Consider the following 20,817-nt stretch of genomic DNA (forward strand, 5'->3'; position numbering starts at 1 on the left):
GTTGTTTTGTGTGGATCTGCAATACGAGGGCAGACAGCATGGGCGTGTGCATACCTTTTCTACTTAAAGAGCAACTCAATTTATCATTGCTCTATTTCAGTGCGGAAGGGGCGGTCACGGGGCAGTGCCTTATCTGTGATTTTGACGGTATAAATTGCCTGCTTCGGCACTGGCTATTCTAAGACTTGCTTACCGTTGTTTATATTTCTAAGCAAGGATCCAGTAATCACAGATTTAGAAGACTGAACAGCTCAAGACAGCCAGATTAGCTGTTCCAAAAAAGGAGTCAGGAGATATATGACCGTATCTTTTGTAGCAAATTTTGTACCTTTTGGGTTGATTTCAGTCACTAAATGGTCAAACCCTAAATAACCTCTGGAAGTAGCTGCTTGGCCGGGTAAGTGAATAACCCACAGAAAATTCCCACCTTCCAGTGCCTGGACTGAGGCAAGAGGAAAAGATTCTCATACCCTGCAAAAGCTCCCTTCGAATATGGAGAAAAGGAATGTGATTAGAACCGTCAGCTAGAAAATGGCCTCTTTCCTTCTTTCGGGGCCCTTGATTGAGGCCCAGATAAATAATGCATCACTGAAATGAAGACGAGGCAAGCATTTCCTTGACCTCCCAGCCGTGCTGGCAAAAGTGCCTGATCACAGGGTGAGCAGAGGCCCCCTGAAAGGTGTGAGGAGGAGGAGGAGGCAAGTTTGCAGCAACCATTTACTGAAGCTTCAGTGCCCCTGAATAAAGGACGGACTTGAAATGATCAGAAAGGGTCTGTGCACCAGCAGGCTGCTTATGAGCCTCAACGGTCAGCTGGGGAAACTGCAGCTTCCTACAAAATGTTCTCTACAAAATGTTCTCTACAGGGTGCAGTGTTTCCAATATGTTGATTTCCTTATCTGGGCCTAAAAACCTCAACAACAACAACAACAACAAAAGCACTGTATAATGAACTCTTGGTTAAGGCCTAAAGCACACCCAAAGGCAACTGGGCAAGGAGGTCCAGTGGTAGGAGGAGCACGTGAGAAGGGCCTGTGGTCTCCGCCTTCCAGTGCCCATTCCTGGGTGGCTGATGCAACAGCAGGCACGCGCTCTCACTGTTCATTTGTCACTGTTCTGTTGTCAAAGAGCCCAGAGTCAGGAGTCTCCATCCCACAGAAACATCCACAAGCTGCCTGAAGGTGATCTGAAAAGCCACCCCTGCCCCATACATCGCTTGCTCTCTACACATTTATTCAACGCACTCAACCTATTAATTTTTAAGCAGTTCTATTTCCTCAATACAAAAAAGAAAATTACCTTTAAAAGCTTTCCTGGGCACTGGATTTCCCATAGCGCTTTTGGAGTTGATATAAGAGTTGTTACACGATCCAAACAAAAAAGAGGTGAAAGGAATGATTTTAAGGATAACATCCTGCCAACAGCACACGGACCCTGACGCCACCGTGGGCAGGATGAAATGGCAGAGGCATGGGCTGCCAGTCCACCTGGCTGGGAGGAAAGTGGTTCATTCTCAGAGGCCTATCAAGCCCTGGTCTCTGCCAAGGCTGTCAAAGCACTCTAACAAACCTCCCGTGGGGGTGGATTTCCATTATGAGTAGAAATGATTCTCAAGACTCCAGGGCTCCAGGAGGAAGCATCTTTGCTCCTACTGGGAACCCAAGCAAAAAAGTCTTTATATTCTTTCCACTCTATCTTCCAATTCCTCTGCTTTTCACCACTCCTGCTATGAAGAGAACATGCCACAACAGCAAATCAAATGCTACACACACACACACCCTCTGAATAAAACCATCAGCGGAATGACCACAGGAAAATAATACAGAGCAGAAAACTTTCAGATGATAGTCCCTGGAAAAATTACTCACTTGAAAATTCTTTCTCAGTACATGCACATTACATGCACATCTCTTTAGTGTTTTAATATAATCTTCTGTGATATAGTGGTTAAGAGCATAATATCTGGAGAGAGACATTTACAACTCTGGCATTTACATCTCTGGTCTTGGACATCTTATTTTTAAATAACAAGTTCTGTGCCTTGGCATCCTCCTCTGTTAAATGGGGATTGGAATCAACTGTTATGAGGATTAAACATGTTAATACATGGAAAACATTTAGAATAATGCAAATAAAGCTATGATCATTATTATTATAGTTCAAAATTGCTTTCACATGTATTATTATAGTTGTCCCCACAAGCACTCTATGAAACAGAAGTGATCATTTTATCTATGTTTTATTGGTAAGTATGAGGCTCAGTGAAGTGATTTGCTGAAAACAAAAATAATCTGGCCAAACCAAGATTTGAATTGTGGTCTTTTGGCATTAAACCTTAGATTGTTTTCCATTACATGGTATTATTTACATGTAAACAACAACAAAAGCAACTATTATAAAATACAGACACTAGATTAAACTCCTAAAAAGAAGAAAACGATTGAGAACATCATTGTACCCAGTTTAGGAATTCATTCTTGGAATAAGCAAATGATGAGCTGATGGTAGAACTTATAATGTAGCTAAAGCTTGTTTTTAGGTTCACTGTGTAGTACTTTGGAACCCCCAAAATTCTGAAGCGAGGGGAGAAGAGGAATGTATATCAATTTGTATTCGTTGCTGTATATTATACTTTTTGTGAAAATAGGTAAACTGTCACCTTGAGAAACCCCAATATACAAAAATGCAGAACTACCAGATGGTTGAGTGACTCATTACGAAAGGAACTACCAAAGGGCTCAAATGTTTAAATGTGAGCCCTGCTCTCTTACATTGCTCTAATTCACAAGCTAGCAATGGACTTCTTGATCAATGACATTCAGGCTACGCCCGCTTAGATCTAGAAGACTGAGAATTTCATCCCTCAGCATTCTTCTTCACATGACACTTAGACAAGTTTTATGAGACAAGCAGAAGACTGGTGAATATAAATGAACAACTGGCAGATATTCCTTCTTTCCTAATGAATTTTGTAATTTAGAGCATTTGAATGGCTCCCTAGGGGAAGAATTCTTTCATGACTAACACTCTTTCTAGTAATTGCATCTATTTCTAATTCATAAAATTTAAATGCTTGTTAGCCTTCAAGAACTTGTCTTCTATTTAATAAAGATTAATCTTTTATTTTTTTAAAGATTAACCTTCTAATTTATGAATCTAGAATTGATTTTTAATATGTACTCTACATACAAATTATCCCTCACACAAATTATCCCTCAAAATAATTTTTAAAAACCATGTGGACAGATGCACATTGAAAACTAAATTTCAAGCAAAGGGAGTACGCTAAAAATTATCATCTTAAACAAAAAGACACAAAAACTCTGAAAGACCAGCAACTTGCACTCTACGTATATCAGTACATATCAGTGATATCTATATATCTATACATATATCTATATATCATATATATATACACATAGATACACACACACACACACACACACACATACCACTGTCAGGGTTCTGTCAAACCTTTATAAAAGTCCACACAAGACTTCCCTTTAAGTTCACCTGAGCAACTCACATTTAAATGCCCTCTCATCCAAGTCAACCAATGACCATTCCATAGCTAAAGAAACACACCCCTTCACTATTAATTCTGAAACTGTTTTCAGTACAAGATGTACAAGATGTATAATATTCTAGAAATATGCCTCTTAAAGCCATTCAGATGGGAATATTTCATCCTTTTGATATGTACTGTAAAATCCATAAAATTTAAATCTCTCTAGTGAACATTACTGAGACATAAAGTATTATTTAAACCAAAGAAAGGAAATTAGATTTTTCTCTAATGGTCAGAGTTTACGTCTCAGTCATGCTTAAGGCTATAAGACATTACTACATGAAAAAAAATTAAACAAGACAAAAAGCACCTTTATGTTAAGTAATTAATAACTGAAAAAACAGAAATCTGTGAGTAATCATTTAAGCTTCAGAGATAGGTATTGCGCTTTATTCCTACGGTTAATCCTGTCTACCTCTATCCTCGGTCTGGATGGAGATCAACAGCTATGTATTTGTTAAGCACGTGACCCAACTTCCTCAACTTCAGCAAAATGCATGTTTCACATTCCCTCCCCCATCCGACCCCCCGTGCCACACAGATCCCCCAAGTCCTTGGTTCTTTCCTGTAAAGTCGAAGTCATCCCACGACACCCCTCTTACCTGTTTCCCGTCCAGGGTGTACAGGCGTTTCACCACTCCCGAGTCCAGCTTGATGGCATCGGTGATGTCAGTGAGAACCTGCTCAAAGGAATGAGCGGTTTTCTTGTTCAGCAGAATCCTGACAGCTTTCCGTGGCTTCACCCCACTTCGGATGATGGTGACCAGCTTGGGCCGGATGAAATCCTTATTTTCCCGCACCTCTGATGGGCTCCCTTTGGCAGTGGCCAGTGAAGACACTGCCCGGGAAGCCGAGGTGGTCTTGACATTCACGGACCAGTTGGGATTCACGTTCTTGGTGTACTCCAGTTTCTTGAAGGGCTCTATTGACCCACACACATAGCTCTCTCCTACGGAAGACAGAAATATATTTATTTTATTTCTTTTTAAAATTCTTTATTTGACAGAGATCATAAGTAGGCAGAGAGGCAGGCAGTGCGGGGAGGGGGAGGCTCCCCACTGAGCAGAGACCCCCCCAACACACAACGCGGGGCTCAATCCCAGGACCCTGAGATCATGACCTGAGCTGAAGGCAGAGGTTTAACCCACTGAGCCACTCAAGTGCCCCGGAAGTGAGAAATATATTTAAATTTACACTAAGGTGAACTCTTTTCCTTTTTCCTAGTCTCTGATTTTTCCTTTTCTACCAGAAGTGAGAGCAAGTTTTGACTTTCTTTCTTTTTTTTTTTTTAAAAGGTTTTATTTATTTATTTGACAGAGAGAAATCACAAGTAGTCGGAGAGGCAGGCAGAGAGAGAGAGGGAAGCAGGCTCCCCGCTGAGCAGAGAGCCCGATGCGGGACTCGATCCCAGGACCCTGAGATCATGTCCTGAGCCGAAGGCAGCGGCTTAACCCACTGAGCCACCCAGGCGCCCCAAGTTTTGACTTTCTGAACAATGGAAGCATGACTAACAATTAATGAAAAGAATGATTTTTTTTTTTTTTTTACTTCTAATCTGGCTCTGTCAACACCAGATTGATACCTTAGAGAGGGAAAAAATCATCATTCTTCCCTTTCTTCATTTACTGACTGCTTTTTCTGACAGAAATACAGACACTGAATAGACATCAAGAATAAAATTGAATTTAAAAAAGGAAGTATTTTTTGGGATTTGGGGCTATTTATATTTGCAGGAAACTTCAAAATCTGAGGTACCTACATTTAGGAATAATGTAAATAACACAATTTGAAAACTTAAAGTGGATCAGAAAACAGCTTCTTAGAATAGTTCTGTGATTCACTGTATGGTGAGAGATGGGAGCTACAGTTGTGCTGAGCACAGCATAGCAAAGGTATGGAGAAGCTGAATCACTACGTTGTACACCTGGAGGTAATGCAACATTGTGTGTCAAATATACTCAAATTTAAAAATTTTTAAAAAGCTATGTAATTTATAATTTTGATGGGAATGTGTGCTGAACATTTTGTAAATTCAAGTAAAATTCCAATAACAAGCAAAAGTTCTGTCACCTTCTAGACCCCAAGATCTCACCTGCTGCTGTTCGCCTGCTTGGACCCACCATCCTCTGTCCCACGTTCCTCCTTAAGTACTTCTTTCCAGTTTATCTCTTAATCAGGCAAAAGCCCCAGGGAGCACAGCATCCCCTGAAGGAAACCAAAACTGCCCCTCAAGCAATAATGGATGTTTGCCAGAAGAGCCATCCAAACCCAAACCATTCAGACCAGTTAGAGTTTAATCACTAAATCAGCCCCCCAACCCAGATGGACAATGGTACTACCCACAGTTACCTTTACCCCATTGCAATGCTAAAAATTCATCCCCAGGAGGTGGAGACTTAACATGCAAATGAAACATTTGATGTTTGAAGCAGCCTGGTCTGTCCACTGGACCTGAGTTCCCCTTTCCCAGGATTTCCGACCCTACACACTTAAACAGTGTCCTTTCAAGCTGTTGTTCCGAGAGTCAGTCTGACACCTTTGTACTGACTGTATGTCCCTTCAGCTGCAGCTGCCTGTGCTTTTATTTATTATTTTTATAAACACACAATGTATTATTAGCCCCAGGGGTACAGGTGTGTGAATCGCCAGGTTTACACACTTCACAGCACTCACCATAGCACCTACGCTCCCCAATGTCCATAACCCCACCTCCCTCTCCCTACCCACCTCCCCTGGCAACCCTCAGTTTGTTTTGTGAGATTAAGAGTCTCTTATGGGGGCCCGCCTGGGTGGCTCAGTGGGTTAAAGCCTCTGCCTTCAGCTCAGGTCATGATCCCAGGACCAGCCCCACACAGGGCTCTCTGCTCGGCGGGGAGCCTGCTTCCCTCTCTCTCTCTGCCTGCTTCTCTGCCTGCTTGTGATCTTCGTCTGTCAAATAAATAAATAAAATCTTAAAAAAAAAAAAAAAAAGAGTCTCTTATGGTTTGTCTCCCTCCCGATCCCATCTTGTTTCATTTATTCTTTTCTACCCCCCAAACCCCTCAAGTCGCATCTCCACTTCCTCATATTAGAGAGATCATATGATAGTTGTCTTTCTCTGATTGAGTTATTTCGCTAAGCATAATACCCTCTAGTTCCATCCACGTCATCGCAAATAGCAAGATTTGATTTCTTTTGATCTGCCTGTCCTTTAAACACTGGGTCCAGTCTCATTTCTACTGTTGCTGGGTCCAAAGACCCGAATCCTGTAACAACCACACTGCCTGTCCTCCCATCTACACGGGGCCAAGTGCAGCGATCCGCATACATTAGGAAGCCAATTCATGTTTGTTTACAGATAAAAAGTTCTAAGAATGGTTAACTTATAAACTGTAGCTTCAGAAACTGACTCTAAAATAAGTGTAATTACATAAAATGAATAAGGTTCGAGGATCTAATGAATAACATGGTGACTATATACTGTGGTATAACTGAAATTTGCTGAGAGTAGAACTTAAGTATTTTCTCAAAAAAAGAAAAAAGATAAATAAATAGTAAATAATGGATGTGTTAATTAACTTGGTGGAGGGAATCTTTCACAATATATACATATATCAAATCATCATGAGGTAGGCTTTAAATATCTTACAGTTTTGTTAGTTATGCTCCAGTAAAGCTGGGGTGAAAAAAAAGAAGAAGAAGGAAGAAAGAAATTAATTAAATTAGATTTTATTAAAAATGGCTCCTTAACACAGAATTGTTTAATGAAAATACTCTATTAAATAGATGTGGCTCGCACAAAAAAGAAAGTAACACACATACCAAGTGATGATAAATCATAAAATGAACGAATATATATATATATATGTATATATGTAAATATTTCATAAAGTTAGGTCAGTGCATTTTGAAGTTAAAGATTTTATCATGGCTTTTTTGTGTGTTATAACAAGGAGTAGTTAAAATGCTAAAAATCTTTCATAATTGCAGGTAAAGTGACGTAGGTCTAATCCTACACAGCCCATTTACTTTTATCTAAATCCTTGTTCTATTTTTAAATTACTAGTGCAAGCATCCAAAGCCACAGTATCCACATAAAAATAATTGAATCAGGGTTTCAAAAATAAGAAAGCATTGTTATACATGTTATCAAACATTTACTCTGTAAGTGCTTTTAGAATACATTCTAGTGGGTGTTTATATATTGTGTCTTACTATAAATTGCACACATAGTAAATTCAGCAAACCCCTTCTCTATTCACCTAGCAGGTTATTACTGGTCCCAACTATGCTTTTCTTAAGATGTATGTAGAGATCAAAAACATATGCATGGGGAGTCCCAACAACAGTGGTGCTTCTGAGGCTTTGTGGAGATGGGGGAATGTTCTGATGGGAAGAGAAATGGAAGTCTGAGCTCTGGCCTCTTAAGATCTTGGGCAAGTCCCTTAGTCTTCTCAGTGGTAGTTTATCTATATATCTGATGAAACTATTTCAGTGGAGACTCATCTCACTCTGTTTTTGTGAAGATCAAATTAGATGACAGAGGTCAGAGTAATCTCAAATACAAAACTTCTACACAAATGGAAACCCCCTCTAAGGCTGCATTACCCTGATTGTGCAGTAAGCCTGAAAGGAAAATTAAAAAAACAAAATTACTAGAAATCCGTGAGCAGATCGTACATTATAAGGTATTAATTGTTTCTAGCTAGTTACAGCAGACGTCACCTTGGGTCCATCTCAATATGAGGGGGCCCCAAATGGTCCTCAACAAAGCAGACACAGCCCAAAATAGAGCAGGCAACACCCATCTGTCAGAATTCTGTGCTAATCGGGGATATGCAACTGTCTGATTATTTCTAAGTTTATGTCCTAAGCTAATAATTAATATCAAAACAAAGTGAGTGGTTTATGTAAGGGCCTATTTAGCCAGAGCAGCCCCACCTCGGTTAAACAGCCATTTTGTTGTTTATGCAGTAAAACTTTTAACTGACCCTGTCCCCCTCCTCCCCTTCTCCCCTCAACTTACTTAAAAGCAAGTCCTTGCCATTTGCAACAACATGGATGGAACTAGAGTGTATCATGCTTAGCGAAATAAGTCAAGCAGAGAAAGACAACTATCAAATGATCTCCCTGATATGAGGAAGTGGTGATGCAACATGGGGGCTTAAGTGGGTAGGAGAAGAATAAATGAAACAAGATGGGATTGGGAGGGAGACAAACCATAAGTGACTCTTAATCTCACAAAACAAACTGAGGGTTGCTGGGGGGAGGGGGTTTGGGAAAAGGGGGTGGGATTATGGACATTGGGGAGGGTATGTGCTTTGGTGAGTGCTGTGAAGTGCGTAAACCTGGTGATTCACAGACCTATAGCCCTGGGGATAAAAATATATGTTTATTAAAAAAAAAAAAAAGAAGGGAATCTTTCTGCCCTTCAACAGACGAATGGATAAGGAAGATGTGGTCCATATACACTATGGAGTATTATGCCTCCATCAGAAAGGATGAATACCCAACTTTTGTAGCAACATGGATGGGACTGGAAAAGATTATGCTGAGTGAAATAAGTCAAGCAGAGAGACTCAGTTATCATATGGTTTCACTTACTTGTGGAGCATAACAAATATCATGGAGGACATGGGGAGTTGGAGAGGAGAAGGGAGTTGGGGGAAATTGGAAGGGGAGGTGAACCATGAGAGACTATGGACTCTGAAAAACAATCTGAGGGGAATGAAGTGGTGGGGGGGTGGGAGGTTGGGGTACCAGGTGGTGGGTATTATAGAGGGCACAGATTGCATGGAGCACTGGGTGTGGTGCAAAAATAATGAATACTATTATGCTGAAAATAAATAAATTTAATTAAAAAAAAAAAAAAAAAGCAAGTCCAGGAAACCAGTCCCAGGTAACAAAGCCCAAATACAAGGGTGGTCAGATCAGGTAGAGATAATAGCCTGAACGCAGGGAATGCATGGATGAGTCGGGTCAAGTGGAGACATCCAATCAATGGGGCGCACATACTGTCTTCCCAGCTTCCAAGGAGTACAGGCCCCGACTTTTGGGCGCCAATTCTGACCAAAGTGATAGGCTAGTTCTAATAGCTACTATGGGGTGAATTGTAATTCAATTGGCCACCCGTGTGTGACCTAGCATGACTGTGCAGCTTTCTCTGTGTGTTACAATTTCATTGGCCACCTGTGTATGGCCAGGCCCAACCACATGGCCTTTGCTCTATAAAAGTTAGTCTGTAAGTTAGGGAGGGGTCGCCTCTTTGCAAGGGACATCCCTGGCTGGTCAGTTTGATTCTTGATGCTTGGCATGAAATAAAGCTTTGCTTGACCTTCACTTTGTATTAGTCTCACTCCTTTGACCATGGACCCATTATTGGGGGACCCAACAGTTTATACTCCAAGAACAACAAAAAAACTTTTTAACTTCAAAAAATATATAATTAGGAAAGCTCGGAATTTTAAAGTACTTGCATTAACAATATGGAGTGGGTTTGTTAAAAAAGAATATTAACACTTTTTTTACATTTTAATAAAGAACACTGAAAAAAAATTTGAAGCATGACACTTTTGAGAAGGTAATGCTAATTTGGTTTTAGCAACAATGACCAGAAGAAACATATGTTAAATCTGTGCTGTCCCTTAGTGTCTCCTCTGCCTGGCTTACCAGATTCAAAGACTGAAAAGGAATCTTGGGGAAGGGTGTGAGATCCAATAAAGAATGATATTGTGCCACATGGAAAGCGACAGCACTTTCAGAAGAGGACAGAGCTGGTCACCAAACCCAAGATCACATACCACTCACTGCTGCCATTTAGAATCTACTACACTGTTCAGGAATTCAATAAGACAAGATGGGTTTCCTTATGCTAAAAAGCTTCTATTACATTTTGCAAATATATTTACATTAAAGACTTATTTGACCCCACATTTTGGCAACTTTTCTTTTAATCATAATTCTGAACTTCTTCCCACCTCTAGAGATACTGCCTTGTCTTGACTCAATCTAAAGTTGATTTTCTGAATTTTTTAGAAAATAACTTTTTAATTAATGTACTAATATCATCGACAACTGTAAATTAGCAAATGTAATTGTTCTGAATGCAAAGAATATATTGTCTTAATTTGGTCAAATAGCTATGTGTATCCAGTGTTTAATCTCTCCCTAAATGGGGCCACAACTTAAGGGATATGTTATATTCTTGATTAGAAAATCATCAAAAGGTTGCATTCAAGTCCTGACAGATACGGGTATTAAAGGCCACTGAAAAATTAAAAAATAAAGTAATACTTGTAATCCCTGTAATAAACTTCCTATATACACTAAGCCATCCCAAAGGTTTATGGTGTAATTTATATTGCAACAATAAAATAAAAGTTAATTTAGCAAAACCAAAGTATATTTGAGCAAAATGGTCTGATGTTATATTTATAATAAAAAATTATACTTGATCTTCAAACTATTTCTGGCACAGAGCTGCTAAAACCCTTGGAATTTCCTAAGTGATTAGAGAAATAAAGATATCTTGATATGCATAACAAGCCCCTTTCAACCACATTTTAGTTTATGTTAACAAGGAGGCCTGGAAAGCACATGAGGATGGGGGCTGGATGCCAGGGGAACCATCAGTGTGATGAGAAGGTAGAAGCTTTCAGTCTACCTCCCTGACTTTAGAGAGGGGAGAGGGGCTAGTAGCTGAATCCAGTGATTTAATCACTTGTGCCTATGAAATGAAGCATCCATTTAAAAAAAAAAAAAAAAAAAAAAAAAAAGGACAGGGTCCAGAGAGCTTCCAGTTGGTGAATATTCAATGGGAGTGGTGAGCTCAGAGAACATGAAGGCTCCAATCCCTTTCCATAGTGCTTGCCTGATGCATCTCTTCCATCTGGCTGCTCCTAAATTATATACTTTTATAATAAACTGGTAATCCAGGAAGTAAAATGTTTTCCCATGTTCTGTGAGCCACTCTTGCAAATTAATTGAACCAAATGAGAGGGGTCATGGGAACCTCTTATCTATTTATTGGCCAACCCATCAGAAGCACAGGTGACCACTTGGTTTTGATTGGTGGGTATACGGGGAAGACCCACCCACAGGTCAGAATGGGTGACCAGCATTTGAGGACCCCAAATGTGCTTTGAAAGTTTGTGATTATTTACTGTAGGTGAAGCTTAATAAGGATGGCAAGATGGAAAGATCATAGATGGTTTAAAGGAAATGGTGTAACAGTCTATTTAGAAGTAGAGCTGGGAATTACCAAACATCATGACTTACTTGCTGGTTGGTTATCATACTGCTGGTTTTGTTCCAGTTTATTCAATCTAAAAATCTTTGTGTTAAGACTGATTCTCAACTTGAAATTTAATAATCTGGGTGTCCAAGACACCCCAACAAATAGAGAGCTGTATAAGAAGCATCTGTCTGGATTTCTGTGGCATTTATAAAAGTCAAAAAACTAATATCTGCTTTTTTTTTTAAGATTTTATTTATTTATTTGACAGGTAGAGATCACAAGTAGGCAGAGAGGCAGGCAGAGAGAGAGGAGGAAGCAAGCTCCCCGCTGAGCAGAGAGCCTGACACGGGGCTCGATCCCAGGACCCTGGGATCATGACCTGAGCTGAAGGCAGAGGCTTTAACCCTCTGAGCCACCCAGGCGCCCCCTAATATCTGCTTTTAAACACAGATAAAAATCAAGAAAATGACTGTTAAAAAGAAAAAAAAAATAAGGAAATAAAGCATGATATTATGTTGGGATCCAACCAATGCTTACTAAAATAACAGAATATGTTAATTTCTTCCCTGAAAGATCTAAGTATTTTGGGGCTCTTGGAGAAATGGAATGATTTCTGTGTAAGCATATTAGATTATTTTTGAGGTCCTGAAGGTTCTATGTTTAACTTTGTTTTCAAAAAATCACACAAGCATTTGTAAATTTATTATATTGCTACTGTTCAAAATATGGAAATAAATGTTCTTTAACAAAGTTTATTATTTCAAAACCTGTAAAGTTAATTCTATTTGGCCATGAGCTCCCATTATGAAATTAAAGATTTTCCACTTAAAGGAAATTATCTAAGTCACTACTGAAAACTTCCAGGAATGTGATACCAGCTTCCTGGTTGACCAGGCCTATGATGAATGAGCTAGGAAGGTATCCTTCCACAAGATCACATATTAGGAGATTCTAGAAGCTTGCTCCATTTTCCCCTTACTGCTGGAGCTTTTTCTTTGGCTCAGAGTGGGACTTGTAAATGTCCTATATAACATCACTTGACCTCAGTCTGAAAATGACCTAATCTCTGGTTGCTACTTCCTCTAGGACTTCTTTAGTTCCAAATGTGGCATATTCAGAAGAATCTTAAGTGAGAGATACCTATAAAAATTTCATTTTTCCAGGGAATAAAGCTTCTCAATAAAAGCTGTAGACTTGGGGTGCCTGGGTGGCTCAGTGGGTTAAGCCACTGCCTTCGGCTCTGGTCATGATCTCAGGGCCCTGGGATCGAGTCCCGCATCAGGCTCTCTGCTCAGCAGGGAGCCTGCTTCCCTTCCTCTCTCTCTGCCTACCTCTCTGCCTACTGGTGATCTCTCTCTGTCAAATAAATAAATAAAATCTTTTAAAAAAATAAATAAATAAAAGACACTGATTTAAGAAGAAGATTTTGATAGTGCTATTAAAGGCAAGAGAAAAGATTCCTCAAAGGCACTTTGGGTCATTCTTCCATGGAATTCTTTTATAATATCATAGTATACAAAAATAAGCTTCCAGAAAATAAAATTTGAATGTGTATGTCATACCTATAGAAAATGTCAAGTTCTCAAATTCAAAGCAACAGAAAAATAACATTAAAAAAAATGAGAGATCCAAATTTTTAAATTTAAAAGTACTCTGAAAAGTAGGGAAATTAAAATAAAAAGGCAAAAACAGACTGAGGATCTACACAGAACAACGGGTTACTATACTGGGCAAAGCTTGTTATAATTTACAAAAATACAGGGTACCAAAATATATGACAAAAGATAAAGACAAAATATATAGAAACTAGAATATATTACTAGTGCCATTATAAATCAGTAAAAACCTTTTTTGAAAGCAACATGGCCAATTGTATTTGGAACCATGAAAATGTATATTCTCATTGTTAAAACTTTCTCCTAAGAACATAACAGAATAACAAATAACAAAACTGCAAAAAAATTTAAAAATTAAAAAAACATTTTAATAAAATAAAATTAAGAAACAACAAAACTGCAACAAGCACATACAGCATTAGCTATGAAAACTAAAAATGAACCACAAACTCCTAAATTTTCAATAGGAGGTACAAAATCTGAATTTACCACTCTGGGAGTTAAAAGACTCCTAAGTCATGAGCTTGTCTTCAAAAGAGCTTAGAAACCAAGATGTACATATGAAAAGACTTCACCACAAGGCAGTAAGCGATAATTGCTAAGTAAGGGGTCCAGGCAACCCTAACTCGGGAGAGAAGGAAATCACTTCCCACTTCCCACTGAGCAATCAATAAAGAAGAAATGGAATTCATGCTGGCCTTGGAAGTGAGGGTAAGATTTTTCACTAGCAGAAAAGAAAGAGGACAGCAATTCAGATAAAAATAAAATAAAAATATTCTCCTCCACACGATACAGTAAAGAGACAGTCTGAGAGATATTACTATGTCTTTCTCAAAAAATAAAATAAAAATGGTTCCATGGACAAACAAGTTAGAGTAAGACTGTGATAGGGTCCAAGGTCAAAGCTTTTGTGCATGATCAGAACCAGGATTCAGAACGCTTGCACTGGCTTCCATGGAAAGGGAGGACTGAAGGTAGGAGAGAAGATGAGAAAGTTGGTATAACAGACCAGGAGAGGAGATGGAGAATTGAGCTTTACATATGTGCACCAGGAGCAGAGAGGAGTGGGCACAATAAGAAGTACTTAGCAGATAGAATCAGTTGACTAGATGGTAGAATTGGCAACTGTCTGGATGTGGGAACCAAGGGAATCGGAGTCAAAATGACAAAAATGAAATGATGACATCAGAACTTCCATTTTGTTGACTTTTCATATACCACCATACGTAGAATAAGAAGGGAACCAGGTTTGGATTTGATGGTAAGGGAAGATACTAATTTGGTTGTGCGCATACTAAATTTGAAATTCCTAGGAGCCAATTAGTTGGAAATTTCCAGCAAGCAGTTAGAAATATAAGCCTGGAGTTTGAAGGGTGATGCATATGGCAGCTGCAGAAATGGAACCGAAGAAAACACTCCAGGAAACCAAGCCCGTTTGGACAAGAAAAAATGCAGAGCGACACCAGTCTCTAAAGAGTGCCCAGAGATGGAGGAGCCAGTGAAGGGAATGAAGAGAAATCAGGTGCCTGATGCCTTGGAAATGGAAAGGTAAGTGTGAGACTGGAAGAGATCTAGATGCGAGCATCCAATGCTCCAGGTTCAGCAATGATGATAAGGATTCCTGAGAGATCACTGGCGTGGCCACTAAAAGACCACGTGTGGCCCTATCCCTGACTTGCAAAGACTTTGGTATAAATTAAGTAAGTATATTATAATGTCATGATGCTAATCAAGGAGTTGAAGTGTGATTGGAAGCTACACAACTAGAGACAGCATATAAGATATTTCTAAGCACAGGAGACATCTGGGTTTGACAGGTCAGAAAGAGCAAGGCAAGAATTTTTTAGATTGTGAGAGATTTGTGTCTCTGTAGGCTGAGGGATGAGGATAGAGACACCATTGGCAGAAGAAGTTATGTTAATGTCTGCCATGCAGCAGATCCTGTTCTAACCCATGCTGTTTAACCTGTAATCCTCAACACAATCCTATGAGCTAAGTATTAATATACCACTTATCACAGGGCACAATGAGGTACAGAGAGAGAGGCAGGGGCTCAAGGTCACATGGCTAGCAAAGGCTGAGCCAGGATTCAAAGGCAGGTTGACTGACTCCAGAGCCATAACTTAACCATGACATTACGTACCTTCAGGAGAGCACCATCTACTGCCCTAGCAGGAGAGAAGGGGAGCCTGGAGAGATGGGAGAGCACAAGCAAAGAATGCAGCTGAGCTCACTGCTAAGTCTCTCGGTGGGTAACAGGAGAAATGGACAAAACTGAAGGAGCAGGAAGGAGCAGGGTCACTGAGAGAAATCCATTAAAGACTGTGCGCTGTGTATCTGACCTAAGACAGACTCTGGCATGGAAAAGCAGGAACAAATACAGGTTGCATAAAGAAGGGATAAACAAATTGTCAAAGAGAAACTAAGATGTGTATTTTCAGTTTACGAGCCAATTGCAATAGCGCAGCAAAGAGAAGACCACACAAGACTCAAGTGGTAGGAATATGAGGAGCTATTATTGAATTTTTTAAACATTCTTGCATCTTTCGGGGCACCTGGGTGGCTCAGTGGGTTAAAGCCTCTGCCTTCGACTCAGTCAGGATCCCAGGGTCCTGGGATCAAGCCCCACATGGGGCTCTCTGCTCAGTAGGGAGCCTGCTTCCCTTCCTCCTCTCTGCCTGCCTTTCTGCCTATTTGTGATCTCTGTCTGTCAAATAAATAAATAAAAATCTTTAAAAAAAAAAAACTTCTTGCATCTTTCAAATTTTCTACAATGCTCAATGTATAGGAATGTATCACCCCTGCAGGAAAAAATACTGAAGTTGCTAAAACACTGATGAGAACTTAAAAACTATAGCACTGATGGTGGAGAGGACAGATTGAAGAAATGTCTTAAGCAGGACCAGCACAATTTAGTGACAGCATTGATTTGACAGGTGAAGGGAAAGAGAAGTCAAGAGGGATATTAGGTTAGATGGCGACACCATTTAACAAGATCCGGAATATGAGAAGAGGAATGAATTCTGGGTAATGGAAAAGAATGAGGTCATATTTATGCTGGCTGAGTTTGAAAGGACTGAGGACTAGAGTACCAGTTAAGTATATCCAGGTGGTAGGAGTAAAGAAGAAAAGTTTTATTACTATTTGGAAGAAATGGGCCTTAAAAGAGTGGTTAAAATAATAAGAGTTGATGACATCACAGTAGCTCCAAAGACAGGAAAAGTAGAGCACATCTATGTTTAAGGGTGAGACAAGTAAAGAGGGAAATAGAAATTCACCATTCAAACAGCACCACAATGACTGCTATAGGCAAACCCACCAGGAAATGCCAAAATTCATGGGCAAAATTGAAGGAGAAACAAGATATTCACATAGTCTCAAAGTTTCTCCCCCAAATATGTATTCACTGCAAATGGGAAAAATAGTAATTTCAGTGTGAAGGTAAGTGGCAGACACCATCTTTACCAACTGATCATGGCTATTCTGTCCAGTAATAAGACACGGCAACACCCTGTACCCTGAAATGATGTACCAAAAGGAACACAGCATCACTTCTGTGGAATTCTGGCCACAAATACCAAACTTTAATCTAGTCATCAGCTACACCCAAATTGAAGGACATTCTCTGACTGACCAGTACTCTTCAAAATGGTCAAGTCATTAGAGACAAGGAAAGACTAAAGAACGGTCACAGCTTAGCAGACAAAAAGAAGACAGAACAGCTGAAGGCAACATGTGATTCTGGAACCAAAAAAAAAAAAAAAAAAAAAAGGCCAGTCGGAGGGAAACTGATGAAAGCTGAAAAAAAGCCTGTAGTTATTACCATTGTTCCAAAAGTAATGTCTATTTTTGATCATTGTGCAATGGTTATGTATGATGTTCCATTGTGGGAAGGGCCTATGAGAACTGCTTATTTTTATGACACTTCTAATAAGTCTACATTAGTTTCAAAATATAAACTTTCAAAAATGAGGAAGTAGCCTAGGAAAAGTTTAAATTGAACCCCTACCTCACACACTGTACTAATATGACATTCATCAGAATACTTTTTTAAGTAAAAACAAAAAATACTAGAAGAAAATGAGGGAAACACTTTTATAATCTCAGAGTACGACCCAGGAGGCATGAAAATCATACCATAGGGGCGCCTGGGTGTGCTCAGTGGGTTAAGCCTCTACCTTCAGCTCAGGTCATAATCTCAGGGTCCTGGGATCGAGCCCTGCATCAGGCTCTGCTCAGCGGGGAGCCTGCTTCCCCCTCTCCCTCTGCCTGCCTCTCTGCCTATTTATGATCTCTCTCTCTCTCTATCTATGTCAAATAAATAAATAAACTTTTTAAAAAAGAAAACCATACCATAAATTAAAAGGCTGATACATTTCATTATTTCAACTTTTTTCAATCTGCACGGCAAAAAACATAAAAAACAACATCACTAGATAAAGAACAATACAGGAAAGAAAACTTCCAATTAATATCCCAAAAAGCTAATATCTCTAAAAGAAAAAGAAAAAAAAAATCTTACAAGTCAATTAAAAAAAAACCCAATCTGGTAGAAAAAAGGTCAAAAACTCTGAAGAAACAAAACATAGAAAAAGAAATACCAATGCATTTTTAATTATATGAAAAGATGAAACTTAAAACTATAAGTGGATACATGCTTTTCTTTTCATAATAGGTTGGCAAGTAGCAAAACATTAGACAAAACACTGTCTTGTTGAGGGTATAGGAAAATAGCCCATCTCATATGTTACTGATGGGAGTATAAACTGGTACCACATCTATGAAGATCTGCCACAGCCCTTAAGAATCTAACGCTTATACCTCTCTATCCAGCAATATGACTTCTGGGAATTTGTCCTTCAAAGATTCTCCTACATGGGTAGAAAACTCAAATCCAAGGATATTCACTGAAAAATTGTGTCTTATAACAAAGACAGGTCATAACCTATCGATAAAATCCCACTGATAAAAGACAGGTTAAATAAGCAAGGATATGTTTATATGAAGGAATACTATGAAGTCAGTAAAAAGGACACTAGTTCTAGCTGTATGATAGGATGTACTGTTAAGTGCACAAAGCAAGGCACAGAACTGTAAGCATGGTAAGTTACCTCCTGGGCAAACGATAGGTATATCCTTAACAGGCGTTGGTATTTTTAGGCTGATACTCGAAAACAAAAACAAAACAACAACAACAAAACAAGTAAATTATTTGCCTGAGGGGAGCCTTAGAGAAAGTACGCATTAGAGCCATTCCAGAATTCGTTTAAAACTTTTACCACCGTAGGAAGAGGCACAGAAGAAGCCAGTGAATTACAGAAAGAAATCGATGAAACCACATCAAGGGGAAGAAATATTGCCAGGAGAACAGGGTGACGGGAAATAGTGGCTAGAGATTCCCTAACTGTGGGGTGAAGTGTTAGGTTGTTCCTGAGAGGTTAACTCTGGTGGGGACTTGGGAACAGCCCTAACACTCCACCTCTGGGGGCATCTGGGTGGCTCAGTGGGTTAAGCCTCTGCCTGCGGCTCAAGTCATGATCTCAGGGTCCTGGGATCAGGCCCGCATCGGGCTCTCTGCTCATCAGGGAACCTGCTTCCTCCTCTCTCTCTGCCTGCCTCTCTGCCTAATTGTAATCTCTGTGTGTGTGTCAAATAAATAAATAAAACCTTTAAAAACAAAACACTCCAGCTCCAGAGTCAGACAGTGTCCACAGTAAAGGGGGGCAGTCAAGGCTTAGGAGAGCTGAGAAAGAAAGAGACTCACTACTAATACAGACAGAACTGACATACAAATCCACTTATTTATATCCAGGAGACAACACACCTGAATAGCATTGATGTTACTGCTGACAGGAAATGCCCTGGCCCTCTCATACCTACAGTCACACAAGAAGTTAAAAGAATGCCTGTTTAAGACAGCAAATAGATTCGTGGCTTGCAGGAGTTAGGTGGCGATGAAACGGTAGAGCACAGAGGATTTTTAGGGCAATAAAGCTCTTCTGGATGATACCTCAATGGTACATACATGTCATTACACTGTTGTCCAAAACCCACAGAACCCACAAGACCAAGAGTGAGCCTGAATGTAAACTCTGGACTTCCAGTGCTAATGAAGAGTCCGCGCAGTTTCATCAATCACACGTGAGCCCCTCTGATGACACTGGGAGAGGCTGGTCATGTGTTGAGGGAAGGGGTATATGGGAAATCTCAGTACCTTCTGCTCAGTTTTGCTGTGAACCTAAAACTAATCTAAAAGTAAAGCCTATTTTGGGGCGCCTGGGTGGCTCAGTGTGTTAAAGCCTCTGCCTTCGGCTCAGGTCAGATCCCAGGGTCTTGGGATGGAGCCCTGCATCGGGCTCTCTCCTCATCGGGGAGCCTGCTTCCTCCTCTCTCTCTCTCCCTCTCTCTCTCTCTCTGCCTGCCTCTCTGCCCACATGTGATGTGTCAAATAAATAAATAAATAAAATCTTTTAAAATAAATAAATAAAATTTTAAAAAATAAAAATAAAGCCTATTTCAGAGTGGGGGCGTGGATGGCTCACCCCCAACACAGACGTCACTGAGGCTTCAGCATCTGATCGAGAACAAAATCAATCAGTCAATGCTTGGAATTCCCAGGATTTTCTTTCTCCTAAGAGTTTAAAAGTTTTAAAGTTATTTCTTCATTTATCCTTCACAACATTTACATACCTATGGTGGAACATAAACAGTATAAAATTGGGGAAAAAAGAGGCAATATTGGGAAAATGAGGCCACGTCTCAAGGTGAACCACTTGCAGAAATAGGACTGCAATTCCACTTTCCTTATTAATTATCCTGACTTTTTTAATGTATTAAGGCCATTTGGAAAGCAAATAATTAAAACTGCTAATCCATTGTCTGCTCTTGCGTATGTGTGTGTGTGTCTGTGTGGGTATATGTACATGCATAAAGAGACACACTTATAATCATGCACACACAGACACATACACACTCACTCATACATTTACACTTGAGGCAAAGAACCAGCTCTGTCAATGAAACCAAATTTAGGCATAATAATCTGTGGATAATAATAACAGTGCAGGGGCGCCTGGGTGGCTCAGTGGATTAAGCCGCTGCCTTCGGCTCAGGTCATGATCTCAGGGTCCTGGGATCGAGCCCCGCATCGGGCTCTCTGCTCAGCGGGGAGCCTGCTTCCCTCTCTCTCTCTCTGCCTGCCTCTCTGCCTACTTGTGATCTCTCTCTCTGTCAAATAAATAAAAAAAAATAATAATAATAATAATAACAGTGCAAATGACCATGCAACTGTTACAAATAAAGAAACTCACATATGTCGTTGTAATTCAGAATTTGGAGTCTGAGGTAAGTGAGAAAGAACAAACTTAAAAAAAAAATTACAAGTCAAATACACTTTTCACTGCATCCACTAAAAGGAT

At 39.8% G+C, this 20,817-nt stretch overlaps 1 protein-coding gene across 5 annotated transcripts in view; it reads right to left on the reverse strand.

Moving 5' to 3' along the window:
- The window catches only part of DCLK1 (doublecortin like kinase 1), a 346,132-nt gene that overhangs the window by 317,292 nt on the left and 8,023 nt on the right, over positions 1-20,817 (reverse strand). For all 5 annotated transcript variants that reach the window (XM_045069592.1, XM_045069594.1, XM_045069593.1 and 2 more), the window contains exon 3: positions 4,171-4,517. In XM_045069592.1, coding sequence (XP_044925527.1) covers positions 4,171-4,517 — 347 coding nt within the window. The remainder of the gene's footprint in view (positions 1-4,170; positions 4,518-20,817) is intronic.

Source organism: Mustela putorius, unplaced genomic scaffold (genome assembly GCF_011764305.1).
Source record: "Mustela putorius furo isolate JIRA1106 unplaced genomic scaffold, ASM1176430v1.1 tig00003942_pilon_pilon_pilon, whole genome shotgun sequence".
Lineage (NCBI taxonomy): Eukaryota > Metazoa > Chordata > Mammalia > Carnivora > Mustelidae > Mustela > Mustela putorius.